Source organism: Hyperoodon ampullatus (assembly GCF_949752795.1).
Source record: "Hyperoodon ampullatus genome assembly, chromosome: 18".
Lineage (NCBI taxonomy): Eukaryota > Metazoa > Chordata > Mammalia > Artiodactyla > Ziphiidae > Hyperoodon > Hyperoodon ampullatus.
Genome location: NC_136931.1, coordinates 31,966,990 through 31,982,913, shown reverse-complemented (window position 1 = coordinate 31,982,913; position 15,924 = coordinate 31,966,990). Strand labels below are relative to the sequence as shown.

General features: G+C 33.6%; 1 protein-coding gene across 5 annotated transcripts in view; it reads left to right on the top strand.

The window, feature by feature from the left end:
• Positions 1–1,007: 1,007 nt before the first annotated feature.
• CHD9 (chromodomain helicase DNA binding protein 9) overlaps positions 1,008–15,924 on the top strand; it is a gene marked incomplete at its 5' end in the record, with an annotated part of 164,801 nt that continues 149,884 nt past the window's right edge. For 4 of the 5 annotated variants that reach the window (XM_079723138.1, XM_079723137.1, XM_079723136.1 and 1 more), the window contains one exon: positions 1,023–2,480. In XM_079723138.1, the coding sequence (XP_079579264.1) occupies positions 1,023–2,480 (1,458 nt within the window). Of the gene's footprint in view, positions 2,481–15,924 lie in introns of all 5 variants that reach the window. The other variant, XM_079723134.1, reaches the window with a different exon arrangement.

Sequence of the window (15,924 nt, the reverse complement as noted above, 5' to 3'; positions counted from 1 at the left end):
TAATATTAAAATGTCATACACATATATTTTATATATGCTAGAGCTGCTGGGGAGTGATGGCCATTTCATGGTATGGGAGAGACTCTGATATTCCATTCTCAAGTTTACTTTACATTCTGTCATTATAACATGTGAACTTCAAAATGAAGTAATATACATCATTACTTTTTTTTTTTTTTTTTTTGCGGTACGCGGGCCTCTCACTGTTGTGGCCTCTCCCGCCGCGGAGCACAGGCTCCGGACGCGCAGGCTCAGCGGCCATGGCTCATGGGCCCAGCCGCTCCGCGCCATGCGGGATCCTCCCAGACCGGGGCACGAACCCATGTCTCCTGCATCGGCAGGCGGACTGTCAACCACTGCGCCACCAGGGAAGCCCATGCATCATTATTTTTAAATGCATATAGTCATGTCCCCGTACCAGCAATTTTTTCCTTGTAGGGAATATATATATATATATATATATTTTTTAATCTTTATTGGAGTATAATTGCTTCACAATACTGTGTTAGTTTATGTTGCACAACAAAGCAAATCAGCCATATGCATACACATGTCCCCATATCCCCTCCCTCTTGAGCCTCCCTCCCATCCTCCCTGTCCCAGCCCTCTAGGTCATCGTAAAGCACCGAGCCGATCTCCCTGTGCTATGCTGCTGCTTCCCACCAGCCAACTATTCTACATTCAGTAGTGTATATATGTCGATTCCTTGTAGGGAATATTAATGAGCTATTTGCAATGAATTACTCTACCAAAACATACTGTACACTGAGATTTTATGTTTTTTAAATCCTATATAAACTTTGTAAAACTTTAATGAGTATTCATTATCAGACTTTCTTTTTGTTCTTATTTCCTAGGATTCTGACACTTCCTGACATGTCGTTATCTAGAGCAATAATGAACATTGACCTCTTTCGGATTAGTTGATGACCTTTGGAAATGATCCAATAATATCTACTACAGAGAAACTGAATATACTCCATTTGGAGTGAACAGCCCAGTTTGTTATTGAATTTTTCAAGATGACAGATCCAATGATGGACTTTTTTGATGATGCCAATCTGTTTGGTGAGACCTTAGAAGGTTTGTCAGATGATGCATTTGTACAACCAGGACCTGTTTCACTAGTTGATGAATTGAACTTGGGTGCAGAATTTGAACCTTTGCACATAGACTCACTGAACCATGTTCAAGGTACTCCAACACATCAGAAGATGACTGATTATGAACAGTTAAATCAGTTTGATTCCATGAAATTTCACCAAGTTAATCAGTCTTTTGGTAGCCCAGCTGAACATGTGTTATCTCCACACTCTCAGTTTAACTGTTCTCCGATCCACCCTCAGAACCAGCCCAATGGTTTGTTTCCAGATGTAGCAGATGGCAGTCCAATGTGGGGCCATCAGACAGCTACTAGCATTTCAAGTCAAAATGGGTCTCCTTTTCACCAACAAGGACATTCTCACTCTATGCATCAAACTAAAAGCTTTGTGGCACACCATGACTTTGCCTTATTTCAGGCCAATGAACAACAAACACAGTGCACTTCACTACGCTCACAACAAAACAGAAATAATCTTAACCCAGGGCAAAATTCTCTTAGCCAGTCTAAAAATTTTATGGATGTTAATGTTTCTGGTCCACACAGAGTCAGTGTTAACCATCCACCACAAATTAATAATGCATCTACTTCACAACAGTCCCTTTCGATGCAGCAATTTTCTCAAACGTCAAATCCTTCAGTACACTTCCTGAAGTGTAGCAATCATCAAGAAGGAAATTTTAATGGACCTTCTCCAAATATGACTTCTTGTTCTGTCAGTAATTCACAGCAGTTTTCTTCACATTATTCCTTTTCCAGTAATCATGTGTCACCAAATAGTCTTCTTCAGTCCTCTGCAGTTCTTGCACCTAATCATACAAATCAGACTTTATCTGATTTTACTGGGAGTAATTCCTTTTCACCTCATAGGGGAATCAAGCAAGAATCGACTCAGCATATGTTAAATCCCAACACATCGCTGCATTCAAATAACTTCCAAATGTTGCATTCATCACATCCTCAGGGTAATTACAGCAATTCAAAATTATCTCCTGTTCACATGAACTTCCCGGATCCTGTTGACTCAGGAACTCAAATGGGCCATTTCAATGATCATGTAGAAACTAATGGCTTTTCATCTTTAGAAGAGAATTTACTTCATCAAGTGGAATCTCAAACTGAGCCGTTCACAGGACTTGACCCAGAAGACCTCCTTCAGGAGGGTCTCCTTCCCCAGTTTGATGAGTCAGCATTTGGGCAAGATAATTCAAGTCATGTTTTAGATCATGACCTTGATCGGCAATTTACTTCACATCTTGTGACACGGCCTTCTGATATGGCTCAAACTCAGTTGCATACTCAGGCTCGGAGTTGGCATTCATCCCTTTCTAATCATCAGCATTTACATGACAGAAATCGCCTGTGTTTACAGCGACAGGTATGTAGCTCTAATTTTGGTGGTTTGGGGTGGGGTGAGTTTTTACTCATTGAGTTAATTTCATATGAGACATATTCAGAATTTCTCAAGCTCATTCTGTCAGGTGAGTGTATATTTTGATACAGGTTTCTGTTTTCAGTAGTCTTATATTTGAAAGTGATTCATTGATGTGCTCAAAGCAATAGCCTTCTATATTTAGAAAATTATAAGGTATTAAGATGTCTTTTGTAACTTTCAATTATGATTGCCTTTAACAGAAAGATTTATTATCAAAAACGAACAAAAACTTAATAACCATAATTAAAAGGAAAACAATAGATTGGGAACATTTTATTGCAAATATAATGGGTGTAGAGTTAATATTGCTATAAAAAAGTCATATAATTTGATAATATCTCTGTTGATAATTGGATAAAACATAAAAGCTGAAATTCACAGAAATGGAAGTCGAATTAGTAAACATAACGTTCAGAATAATATGCAACTTTAGTAATAACTCAGTTGCGGTGTGGTTTCATTTTTACCTACTAGAAAAATTTTTTTAATTTTGATGCTTAACGCTGGCAAATTTATAGTGAAACTGGAACTTTTACATAGCTTTGTAATTGATACAGATATTTTGGAAAGCAATTTGGTGGCATGTTTGAGTGTACAAATTCTTTATTACAATAACCCAAACATAGCAAAAGTAATATACCAAAAGATATTTATCTTGCTGTATCGATAAGGGAAAATTGGAAACAGCATAGTTTGTTATCATATCCATATTAGATGGACTATTATAGGCATTAAAAAGACTTCGATAATATGTTAGTGATAGGGGAAAAACATAATTCAAACTTAAGATCACAGTAAAGTGGTTAAGAGTACAAGCTTTGGTTCCAGACTACCGGGGTTAGAATCTTGGCTTATGTTACTTATTTGGTGCGTGACTTTTAGCTATTTAAATAATTTCTATGCATCTCATTTGCTTCATCTTTAAATAAGGAAAATAAAAGGGCTTTGATAAGGATGAAGAGAGTTGTAACATGTAAAAGTGCTTAAAACCATGCCTAGCATATAATAAGCACTTAATAAATGTTTTTATAAGTGTAATTAAATTTAGTTTTTAATTTAATTAAATAATTAAATTAAAATTATAATTTTTTTCAAAGCAGTATGAAAATATGCATATGAAAAATACTGAAAGGAAATAGATTATTTTAGGGTAGTGCAATTACACCTTCCTTTGTTTTTTATAGCTTTTGTCATGTGAATGTATTTAAAAAATTTTTTAAATGTATTTAATGCAATATTTTTATCATTTTTCTGAAAGTTTGTTGTTAAATTAAAGATTTATAAAATGCTTCAGTACGTTGTTTACTTGTGAGATTTGGTGGACAATGAAGTATACCATGGTTCCTGAAACTAAGTATTTAGGAACCATTTTTGAAGTGTTTGAAAAAGATAAAATCTTTTTCTTTTCCTTTGGGGATCATGGTATTTTCAGTACAGCTTTTGAATTGTCTAGATAAACTTAAGATATTTAAAAGGGACTTGTAAACTCTCCTCCTCCCCTTCTTTTTGTGGCCTGAATATAATAATATTATGATTTTGCTCCCTCTACTGGAAGAGGATCAAGCATCTTAGTTAGAAGGACCCTGGGGGAAAACCTCTACTGATTGAACCTAGGGTCATCTATCTACTTTTTATGTAGATATCTGTCTACCTTGACTAATTAATTTGTCCAGCATATAATTGAAGTTATAAAATCTGAAATTTATTAACTTCTTTTCTTAATTGTATTTTTCTGAGGATTTTTTTTTTATTCATGTTTTCCTAGACGTGTTCTACCGGCTTTAAAAAGAAGTACAGTTTCCCTTTTATAGATTTGGAATGAATGGAGGATAATTATAAATATCTAAAGTAGTCCCTAATACTAATATTTAGATATTATTACTAAACCTAATACTAATATTTAGATATCAGTACTTAATACCATCTGAGAGAAACTTTTTTCAGACCCATCAGCAGCAGCCTTTAATAAGTCATCTTACCTACACTGATACATTCATAAGGTTTTATTTAAATCTACTCACCTTTTTGTTTCAGAGTTTGTTTTGTTTTACTAACTTCTTATTCTTTTTGTTACATGTTTAAAAACTGATAAAGGGCAGCTGGCTTTGAATACTTATCTGACTTACTGAAAGTCTGTTCTCAAGTTTCCTATTATTTCTTAGTGTTAAGACTTAGAGTTGGACATTTCTCATTGTCAGGGTGAAGAATAGAGATGGATTGGTAGAGAAGGTAGGCGATTATGATTATGATTAATATGGATTGCATATAGGTGTTATATGTACAGAATCATGTCAGATATCCTAAATATGTGAAATTTAAATTATTTAATATTTATAATTTATGACAAATTGTGGCAGAGCATATAAGTCTTTTATCTGTGTAATTTTTGGCATTTTCTGAACAGTTATGGTTATGACGTAGACAAAATGTTACACTATTACAGTTTTCCCCAGGTTCTATGAAAAGTATTTTTTTCCTAGGTTTTTTTTTTTTTAACTCTCTCAAACATAGTAATTTCATTTCAGACTAAATTAGCATTGTTAAATATGTGTATAGAATAAAGTGGCATAATTTTTGGTTTATCAAAATTTTTAAAAAGGACACATATTGTTATAGCCAAAACAAGATATTTATTAATCTACTGTTTGAAAACTCATGGATGGCACTCTATTTAGAATTTTAGAAAGCTTCACTGAGAATATTGGATATGTAAAGAATATTTCTAAGCCTTGCTTTTTATTATTCCCCAACTGAGGTAGGGTGTTTGTGGATATAATTTCAAATGTCTTAGAGTCTGTGTCAGTCATTAAAAACAGTGAATATTGCTGAGAACATTTCTTATATAATTGACTCTAGAATTTTACCATTTAAAAAAGAGAAGAGAAAAAAGATGAGAAGCAATAGGAAGTGTTCCTGAATGTAAATACTCACAAAACATAATAGAGAAAATACTAGCTTATTTTCATCTCTAACTTTTATAGCAAAGGAATTTTGAGAGAATAATACTATCAACTTTTCATTGCTCTTTTATGACATACTGCTATTTTGTAACAAAATCTTTCATTTTTGTCTTATTATTTGTAAAGTGGAAACACTCTGGAGCAGTGTGCGATCTCTCAATGTTTGTAAATTAAATTTACTGTAAAAGTTCTACAGCAGTGAAAGATATGTGGGATAGCTAAAATAGCAATCAACATAGGAGATAGAATTTTATGATGTATATAATTGTACATAATTCCTTGTTGGCTTTTGTATTCTGATGAATTTATTACTTTATTTAATACCTTGAATTTTTATTTTTTTTCCCTGAAGGTAGGGAAACTTAATTACTTATGAGCTTCAAAAAAAAGAAACTTAGAGAAAGGTTAGAACAATCAATGTAAGGCACATTTTAAAATATTGGATTTTTGGGAATTCCCTGGCAGTCCATTGGTTAGGACTCCTTGCTTTCACTGCAGGGGGCACAGGTCCAGTCCCTGGTCAGGGAACTGAGATCCCACAAGCCACTCAGTGCGGCCAAATAAATAAATAATAAAATATTGGATTTTTTTCTGATGAAAACTTTAATACATAATCATTATTTAAAAATTGGACCACATAGAGAACAGATGAAAAATGAGTTACTTGTAATATCACTATACCCCTGTTGACATTTTGTTGTATCAGTTTTCAGTGAGACTTGTCTTTCTCTTCCTTGTCCTCCACCTACATATTTTTGCATTTTTAAGAAACAAGGTTGAGATTACATAGTTTATGCTGTTTGGCAAATTGCTTTTTTAACCTTCCAATTAATATGTTGCAGACATTTTTCATGTCATAAAATATTTTTCTGAAAATGATTTTGAATGGCTAAAAGTTTGCCATTGTAAGGTTGCTAAATACCTTATAACAGTAAAGTTATTATTGAGATCTGGAAAAATCTGAATCAAGGTAATTAAAATATGTTTATATTTTTGTTGTGTTTATTACCATAATAGTTCAATTTAAAGTAGGTACAGAGTAGTAAGCAAAAATTAGAATAACTAGCACTATGATAGAGCACTATGTTTGTGCCACTGTTGTAAATACTTAACATATATTATTAACACATTGATCATTCACAACAGTCCTTTTATTTGGAGTCAGTTATTTCCTTCAGTTTCCACAGGAGGAAACTGAGGTACAGAAAAGTTAAGTAATATATCCCAAGTCACACAGCCAGTGTAGAGACAGCCAGTGGCCAGACTGGATTCAAATCAGATTTGACTCCATTATATATGGTCTTAACTACTTTCACTTACCTCAAAGTATATTATTAATGCAGTGTAATATATAACAATAATATACTAAATGATTTCACCCTTCTCACCTCACCCTCCACCCCTTTAAAAATCTACCTTACTGATGAGGTAGAAACTTGCTTTAGAATCTTTAAGTGGAGAAGACCATTCATCTCATGTTTTCTGGCTATACTGGCAGATAGTTTGTTCATTATCAGAGGGAAAAACAACCCCAAAACAACAAAGAACAAAAATAAAGTGAAATAGCTGTTGCTTCCAAAAGTGTTTTGACATTTTTAAAATAAGATTGTGTTTAAGATGATAACAGCAAATGCCCTAAAAGTAAACCTGATAATTATCTTCAGATGTTTGAAGGACTTTAGAGGTCAGAATTGGGTCTACTAAGTGGCAGTCACAGAAAAGCAGATTAGTATAAGGAAGTTTGAAGTAAAGCTCTTTCACTGAAAGCAGGGAGATGGAATGGCTCAGATGTGTCACAGAAGGAATTCCTACAGTGGATGGAAAATGGACTAAATTGGTAGGTTCTTTTCAACTCTTAAGATTCTATGGTTGTTAATTTTAGGTTTCTTTTTAAGATATATCATTCATATTGCCTGTTTAGCTCCTGAGTGGCAATTACAAATAAGGAAGTAAGGAAATGTGACGAGTTCTCTGCTATCCAGGAACATCAGGGAATTATTTATCATAGATGGGTAAATTTTCCAGATAGTTGAAATGTATTCTATTAAGCATCAAAATCTTTAATTATATGGCTCCCTGCCCCCTGCGGCCCCCCCACCCCCGCAAGGGTGATGGTGATGGTGGTAGAACGATCAGTTAGGAAAAGATGAAAAGAAATCTTAGATTTTTATAGGGAGGTCTTGTATGTTCAAATTTGTAATGGTTATTGTTACACCTCCAGGAATCACCCTCACTTAAGTAAGAATTTACTGGAACACATTAGATATTTGAAAGTTATCTTAAGCAGAAGCACAGCTAATTTTGCCTGTAAGTGAAATTGTTATTAAAAAAAAAAAGGAAAACCTCTAAAACTAAATGTAAACCTAAAGCAAGGAATTTGCTATACTTTGCTCATACCCCTTGAATTCAGAGGATCCCAAGCTCTTTGCTAGTTTTTTTGGTTTTTTAGTTTTTGGTTTTGGGTTTTTTTTTTAATAGTCATAACTTTCCCACATCAAAATATCAACAGATAACGAATAATTTAAAAACTTGTCACTCCGCTTATGCCCTAGACAAAAAGAAGAGAAAAAACTACCTAAGTGATATTTAGATTGTTTCATTGAATAATTTAAAATTTTACAAAGTAACATTCCTCTGTTTATCAGAATTTGTTTAAATCTTTATGCATTTGGCAAGGTATTGCTTTAAGAAGTTTCAAAATTCTTTGCTGTCAAAGCCAAAACAAAATAGAAATTCTATGCAGGAATTTCCCTTTTAGTTGCTTTTTTTTCAGTTATAGTGGACTAGTTTTTGGTTTTGACATTTCTGTCAAATCTTCTAGATTAAAATGTTCTGTTTGGACTGGGAATTTGTGGAATATTAGCTAGTTCTAAAATATCTTAATTATTAAACTACGTACTATATTGTAGAAGGATTGAGCTCTGCATTGAGTAACAAACTCTAGTTGTTAACAGTAGCTTTAAGGCTGTTGACTTCTGACATACATACTTAAGGGTGAGAGGTGAACAGGAAGTGAATTCCAGGGGTGGGGAAGAGGCAGCAGTTGGTGAGAAATTTGTGGATTAGTGCAGTGTGTGAAGCGCATGAGATTCAAGCCAAACTTCAAAGTAGGTCTAACAAAGTTTTGTTGTATTTAAGTCTTTTGTTTTTGTTTTTTACCCTTGCTATTTTTTTAAGTTGAAGTATGGTTGATGTATATAAGTTACAGGTGTATATTGTATTTAATTTTATTGATGAGGTGCACTCCCAAATACCTTAGGACCACTCAGTCATTTACTTATCATTATTAATATCTGAAATTGAAAAAAAATGCGTTAGGGGCTACTGAGCCATCAGACTTTATTCCTATTATGATAATATGAATACACAGTTGTTTTGGAGTACTTAAATATGGGAGATCAGGTTTGTTTGGGTAATTGGACTGAAATGATTTTAAATTAAGGAAATATTTTAACACAATATGGTATGGGTAATTGGACTGAAATGATTTTAAGTTAAGGAAATATTTTAACACAATATGGTATGGGTAATATATGGAAAGAGATAGAAAGTGCATAGTTACTGAAAACTGCAGTCTAAGCTTTAGGAAGCTTAGACTGCAGTTTTCAGTTAAATAAAATCTGATAATTTATTCAGGTCAACTGTGCAAATAATAACTTGCACATTTATTATGCAAGTAATACCTTACAAATTATGAAAGGAGGGCAATCATTTTTTTGTATTGAAGTTTTGTATTATTTACAATATTAGTTTCAGGTGTACAACATAGTGATTCAATATTTTTATGGATTATATTCCATTTAAAGCTATTACAAGATAATAATGGTTAAGAACCAATCTTTAAGCAAAGTTTTTTTCCCTACATGAATATATGTTTGTATACCTGAAAACAGTACAAGTTTACATTGAACATTTCATGGAATCATAGAATTTTAGAGCTGGGTAAGATTTTACTCTGTCCTCATACAAAAAGCAAAAACAGTGTTAGGTCATTTTGCTTGCTGTCATATAACTGCTTAACATTCCTTTTTATAGTGTTTAAGGGTGTTCAGAAGTGAGAATGATACCACACTATGGTGAGGCACTTACAATTAATGTGTTGTAAGATACAGTTACAACTGGTTGTCTCCAAATTAAGAAATATCTTTGAGTTGCTGGGTTTTGTTTTTTGTGTGTGTGTTTTTTTTCCCATGTATACCTTTCAACGTATCTTCAGTTTATAACTATCCTTTTAGTGTTAAAAAGTGCACCCTTATTGTATCTGTCAAATGTAGATATGAACTGTAGATGTGTGAATGAATGAATTTTATATAACCTCTGTGTTTTAGAAAGTTCCATTTTTGCTGCTTTTATTTGTTTGGTATTTATTAGATGTCTACCAGGTGTAAAAGATTATGCTGGGCACTGAAGTTACAAAAATGAATCAGATATGGTCCTTTGCCTTTGAAGAACTCAAATTGAAAATTAAGTCATACTCTCCCATTGATCTATATTATAATTTCAGAGGTGTTCTCTTTTCATTTGTGATTCAGTTTCAGTTGATAGAGGTTTCTGGCACTTTCCCTTAGCTTTCCAAGTAAGTGATTTGGAATGAGTGATAATTACAGACAATTAATTTCTTTGATCCATCCAATTTAAAGAAGGTATCCCTCTAAGTTTCTAGATTAGCCCTTTGTTTCATGACATTTTGGCAGTCTGTACTTACTTGATCCTTCATATATATTTTATATACATATTATAATATGTGTACATATAATATATAACTGTCTAAGGTCCAGTGGCTCTTGTAAATGGCAGAGTCAAGAAAGAAGGCGCTTTTCTTTTGAGCTTCTAATCTACTTAAATTTATTACAAACTATTACAAAAGTGTTAAACAACAACAACAACAACAACAACAACAAAACCCTGTGCTGTGTGAGTAAACTTTGAGCATTACTTTTTTGTCAAAAGAGAAATAACTAGTTACTGAGAGATAGACTTAAATGATTATATTGCTAAATAAATTTCCCAGGATTTTTTTCCTCTAAATTCCTCAAATGAAAGTAAGACTTTTAGAAGTAATTTTTAAAAACTAATATGGTAAACATTGAGAGTTTAATTAGAGATAGAAATAATAAAACAAGTTGCATAGTATTTTTAAGTGGTTTTACTTACATTATTTGAACTTTTTAGTAATAATCTGGGGTATATATAAGTTGGTATTATTTCTCAGAGTTTACAGATCAAGTTTTTGAGGTGTCAAGAGGGAAAGTGACCTGTCTAAAACCGGACAGCTACTAATGGTTTAGCAGAAACTTAACTCTAAATTCACTGTGTTTTCTACCGTATCACATCATAAGAGCATAAGCAACAAACATATTCACTGAGCACCTGCTACTTATATATCAGGTACTGTGCTGGGTACTGACATTACAAATACAGAGAGACTTACTTCTAAGGCTAGGCCTGCAAATCTGTATTTTTGTTATTTTACAAGAAAAAAGGTGACTTCAAGTCAGTTTAAGCAATATTAGAAATATCAATATTATGAATTTCTTCAAACTTGTTTATATTGAAAGTATTATTTGCTTTTCCTAACTTTTTATTTTGAAAAAGTTTAAACTTAGAGGAAAGTTGAAAGAATAATACAGTGGACATCTATATACATAGACTCACTGTTAATTTTTTGCCACATTTGCTTTCTCACTCTTTTTATTTTAAATAAAAGTTACTTTTACTAAGTGATAAAACATCAATAACAGAAAATCATATAATCAAATTCAGATTTCTTAAATTATCCTAATAATTTTTATAGATGTTTGTTTTAAAATCCAGAATCCAATCAAAGGTCAGGCATTGCATTTAGTTGTTATGTCTCTTTAATATTCTTTAACCTAATACAGGCTTTTCATGCCTTTTTGTTGTTCTTTCCTGACATCACCATTTTTTTTAAAAGTCCAGACCTGTTGTCTGTATTTGTCTAGTTGTTTGGTCATAATTCAAGTTAAACATTTCTTGGTGAGGGTGCCACATAGATGATTTTTGTATACTTCTATTGGATTACATTACGAGACATGATTTTAGTTTGTCCCATTATTGGTGATGCTAAGTTTTATCACTCAGTAAAAGTACCTTCACCCCTTTGTAATTAATAGGTGGGATTTTTCTATAAAGAGTTGGACCCATGGATTTAAAAAAAACATTGAATATGTTATAATCCGTTGCCATTATTATTCTTTTTGAATATTTTGCCAGTGGGAATCTTTGCAAGCCAACTCTTGCCCTTCTAACATGTCCTCATTAGTCTCTAAGTACTTCTACTTTCTGGTGTAAGAAGATGTATTTAATTTCCTTGCCTCAGACCTGGAATCAGCCATTTCTTTAAGGAGCTCATTTGCTTTATTTATCCTATGTAATGCCACAGGATCTGAGTACTGTTGTGTAATTTCTTAGCTGTGTTTTTGTGTTGGAAGCTTGTGATTCCAGAAATTTTGGATTCAATTTCATAAGTACTTTGTCACCATCTATGATTTCGTGTGGTGCTGTGCTATGTATGAAATAAGAAGTGGTCCTTGCTTGGTATTTGATTTAGGTTAAACTCATATTGAACAGAGGGATTTAAATTTTCTTAAAAGTTGGATACAAATCTTTGAGAACATACTATGTGCTAAGCACTGATGTAGTTGTAGTTCTAAAACAGCTTTGTCTATAAGACATTCGTTTATGAATTCAGTAAACATTTTGAACACCTGTCATATGTAAGACAATATATGAGGCATTCTGCTTTTTTTGTAACTCATGAGGGAGATAAGACCCATATTACAAATATGCATGAACCTCCAGTATTATATGCTTAGACATAATATATAAATGATCTAAAATGATGGTGGATACTAAAGTTTTACCTAGCTTTGTAAGATATTTATATGTGTTTCTCCTTTGAGAATTCATAATATTTCAAGTTTATCAATGAAAACGATTTAGTTTAAGCATCTGTTGACTGCCTAGTATGTGAAGAGATATAGATAGTTGACAACTACAAAAGTGAAACAAGTCCACTGAACGTATTTAGAAAAAATTTAGAAAGCACAAACAAGAAAAGTCACCCCTCATCTCATCAACTAGAAATAATCACTTTTTATATTTTGGGGCTATATGCTTTTAGTCTTATACTCTATAACCGTTTACCTATTTGTCAAATTTTCAGCTTAATATTGACATATAATAAACTGAACATATTTAAAGTATGCAATTTGATAAATTTTGACATGTATATACCTGGGAAACCATCGTCACAATCAAGATAATTAACATATTCATCACCCCAAAAAGTTCCCTATTGTTCCTTTGTAATCCTTTCTTCCATCCTCCACTCCCCCCGCCACCAAGGCAACCACTGATCTGATTTCTGTCACTATAGATTAGTTGGCATTTTCTGAAATGTTGTATAATGGAATAATATGGTTTGTACTCTTTTTTAATCTGGCTTCTTTTACTCAGCATAACTATTTTGAGATTCATCCAGTAGTTGCAGGTATAATATTTCATTCCTTTTAATTGCTAAGTAGTATTCCATTATATGGATACACCACAATTTGTTTATCCATTCACTTGTTGGTGGATATTGTTTCTGGTTTGGGGTTACTGTAAATAAAGATGCTATGAACATTTGTGTACAGTCTTTGCAAGTAAATACTTTTATTTCCACTGGGAAAATAATTTAAGCCATTCTAAGGAGTGGGTGGTGGTGTCTTACTGTGATTTTAATTTGCATTGCTTTAATCATTCATGATGTTGAATATCTTTTCATGTGCTTACTGCCATCCACATATCTTCTTTGGTGAAGTTTCTGTCCAAATTGTTTGCACATTAAAAAAAAATTGGTTTTTTTCTTATTATTGAGTTGTAGTATTCTAGTTGTCAAATATATGTTTTGCAAATTTTTTCTACCAGTCTGTGGCTTCCCTTTTTTTTTTTTTTTTTTTTTTTCGGTTCGCGGGCCTCTCAATGTTGTGGCCTCTCCCGTTGTGGAGCACAGGCTCCGGACGCGCAGGCTCAGTGGCCATGGCTCATGGGCCCAGCCGCTCCGCGGCATGTGGGATCTTCCTGGACCGGGGCATGAACCCGTGTCCCCTGCATCGGCAGGCAGACTCTCAACCACTGCGCCACCAGGGAAGCCCCTCCCTTTTCTTAATAGTATATTTTGAAGTGCAAAAGTTTTTAATTTTGAACAAGTCCTATTTATTACTTTTCTTTTATAGACTGTGCTTATTTAATATTTAAGAAATCTGTGCCTACCCTATAGTCATCAAGGTTTTTTCTTATGTTTTCATGTAGAAATTCTTTGTTTTCTTTTAATGTTTGTAGAATTCAATACTGAAGCCATCTGGGCCTGAACTTTTATTTTTGGGAATGTTTTTAATTACACATCTAATTTCTTTAATAAACTTATGTCTCTTAGGTTATATATGTATGAGTAAGCTTTTGGTAGTTTGTGCCTTTCAGAATTTTTAAATTTCATCTAAGTTGTCAAATTTTTTGGCATAATGTTTTCATTTTTATCCTTTCAATGTACAGTTAATAGAGTACATTTATGACATTGATAATTAATATCTTTTTTCTTTCCTTTTATCAGTTTTATGGAGTTTCATTGATTTTCTCTTATTTCCTGCTTTAGATTTCACTGATTTCTCATATTTTTATTATTTCTTTTGCTTACTGTGGGTTTAATTTACTCTTTTTTTAAACTGAAAAATTGAAGTCATTCATTGAACTCTTCCTGTCTGATATAGATGTTTGATGCTATACACTTGCCATTAAGTGTTGTCTTAGGTGCATTTCATTTTTATTCAGTTTCAAAAACTTTTGAATTCCCCCCTTTGATTTCTTATTTGACCGGTGAGTTATGTAGAAATGTTTATTTAATTTATAAATATTTGAATCTTTTTCCAGATACCATTTTTGTATTGATTTCTAATTTAACTCCATTGTGATCAGAGAACAAAGTTTTATGTTTTGAATTTGTTTACATTTATTTAGGTTTGTTCTATAGCTTATGTTCATGGCTTTACATATATTCTTTGCTCTGATATCTGCTTTATTTGGTATTAATATAGTCGCTTCTGTTTTCTGTTTGTGTTAGCATGGAATATCTTTTTCCATCCTTTTACTTTTAACCCGTTTGTTTTTATATTTAAAGTGGCTTTCTTATAGGCAACATACAATTGATTTTTCTCTTCTTTATCCAACTTAACAATCTGTTTTATAATCGAGGTGATTAAACTATTTACATTTAATGTGATTAATTATATTGATATGTTTAAACCTACTATCTTGCTATTAATTTTATATTTGTCCCGTGTATTCTTCATTCCTCTTTCCCTTATTTTCTGCCTATTTTTGGATTAACAGAGTAATTTTTAGGATTTCATTTGTGTCGGTCATGGTCCAGTGGGATGACAGAAACTATACATTAATATGAGCAGGGAGATTTTGTTTTGTTTTTGCGGTTTGCGGGCCTCTCACTGTTGTGGCCTCTCCTGTTGCGGAGCACAGACTCCGGACGCGCAGGCTCAGCGGCCATAGCTCACAGGCCTAGCCGCTCTGCGGCATGTGGGATCTTCCCGGACCGGGGCATGAACCCGTGTCCCATGCATCGGCAGGCAGACTCTCAACCACTGCGCCACCAGGGAAGCCCGAGCAGGGAGATTTTAATTAATAATTATTAACTGAAACAGGATTGGTCTAATGCGAGACTGACTACTAAGGCATAAAGAAAATTTCAGAGAGTACAGGGACTTCTCTGGTGGTCCAGTGGTTAAGACTCCATGCTTCCAATTCAGGGGGCGTGAGTTCAATCCCTGGTTGGGGAGCTAAGATCCGACATGCCTTATGGCCAAAAAAACAAAACATAAAACAGAAGCAATATTGTAACAAATTCAATAAAGACTTCAAAAATGGTCCACATCAAAAAAATCTTTTAAAAAAAAGTACAAAAAAGAGCAGATAAATGGGGCAGCCACCATCTCTAGGATAGACACAAAGTACTCAAGGAAGGAAAAAATCTTGGACATGCACCTCTCACCAGGTCTGCAGTCCAGACTTCATTAGAGGGGGCATAGTCATGGAGCACCACATGTTAGAGAAATTTGCTGCAGTGTCTTGTTAGTGAGTCTCATTGGGCATCTGCTTTGTGAGGTACTGGAGGGGTGGGGCGGACAGTGCCCATAGACCGATGTTATGACTCAAAACTTCCCTTGAAGCTGCCTAAGAAGGTGTCATATGAAGTTAACCATGGGGTGATTTTGTGTCCTGCTGGCTCCTGTATTCTTCTGTAGCCTGCTGAAGAGAACACACCGGAACCAGGATTTGAAACCCCTTCATCTTCCAGTAATCTTCCAGCGCCCCCTACTAACAAAGCTTGACATTGTGCCACTGGCAAAGGAAAA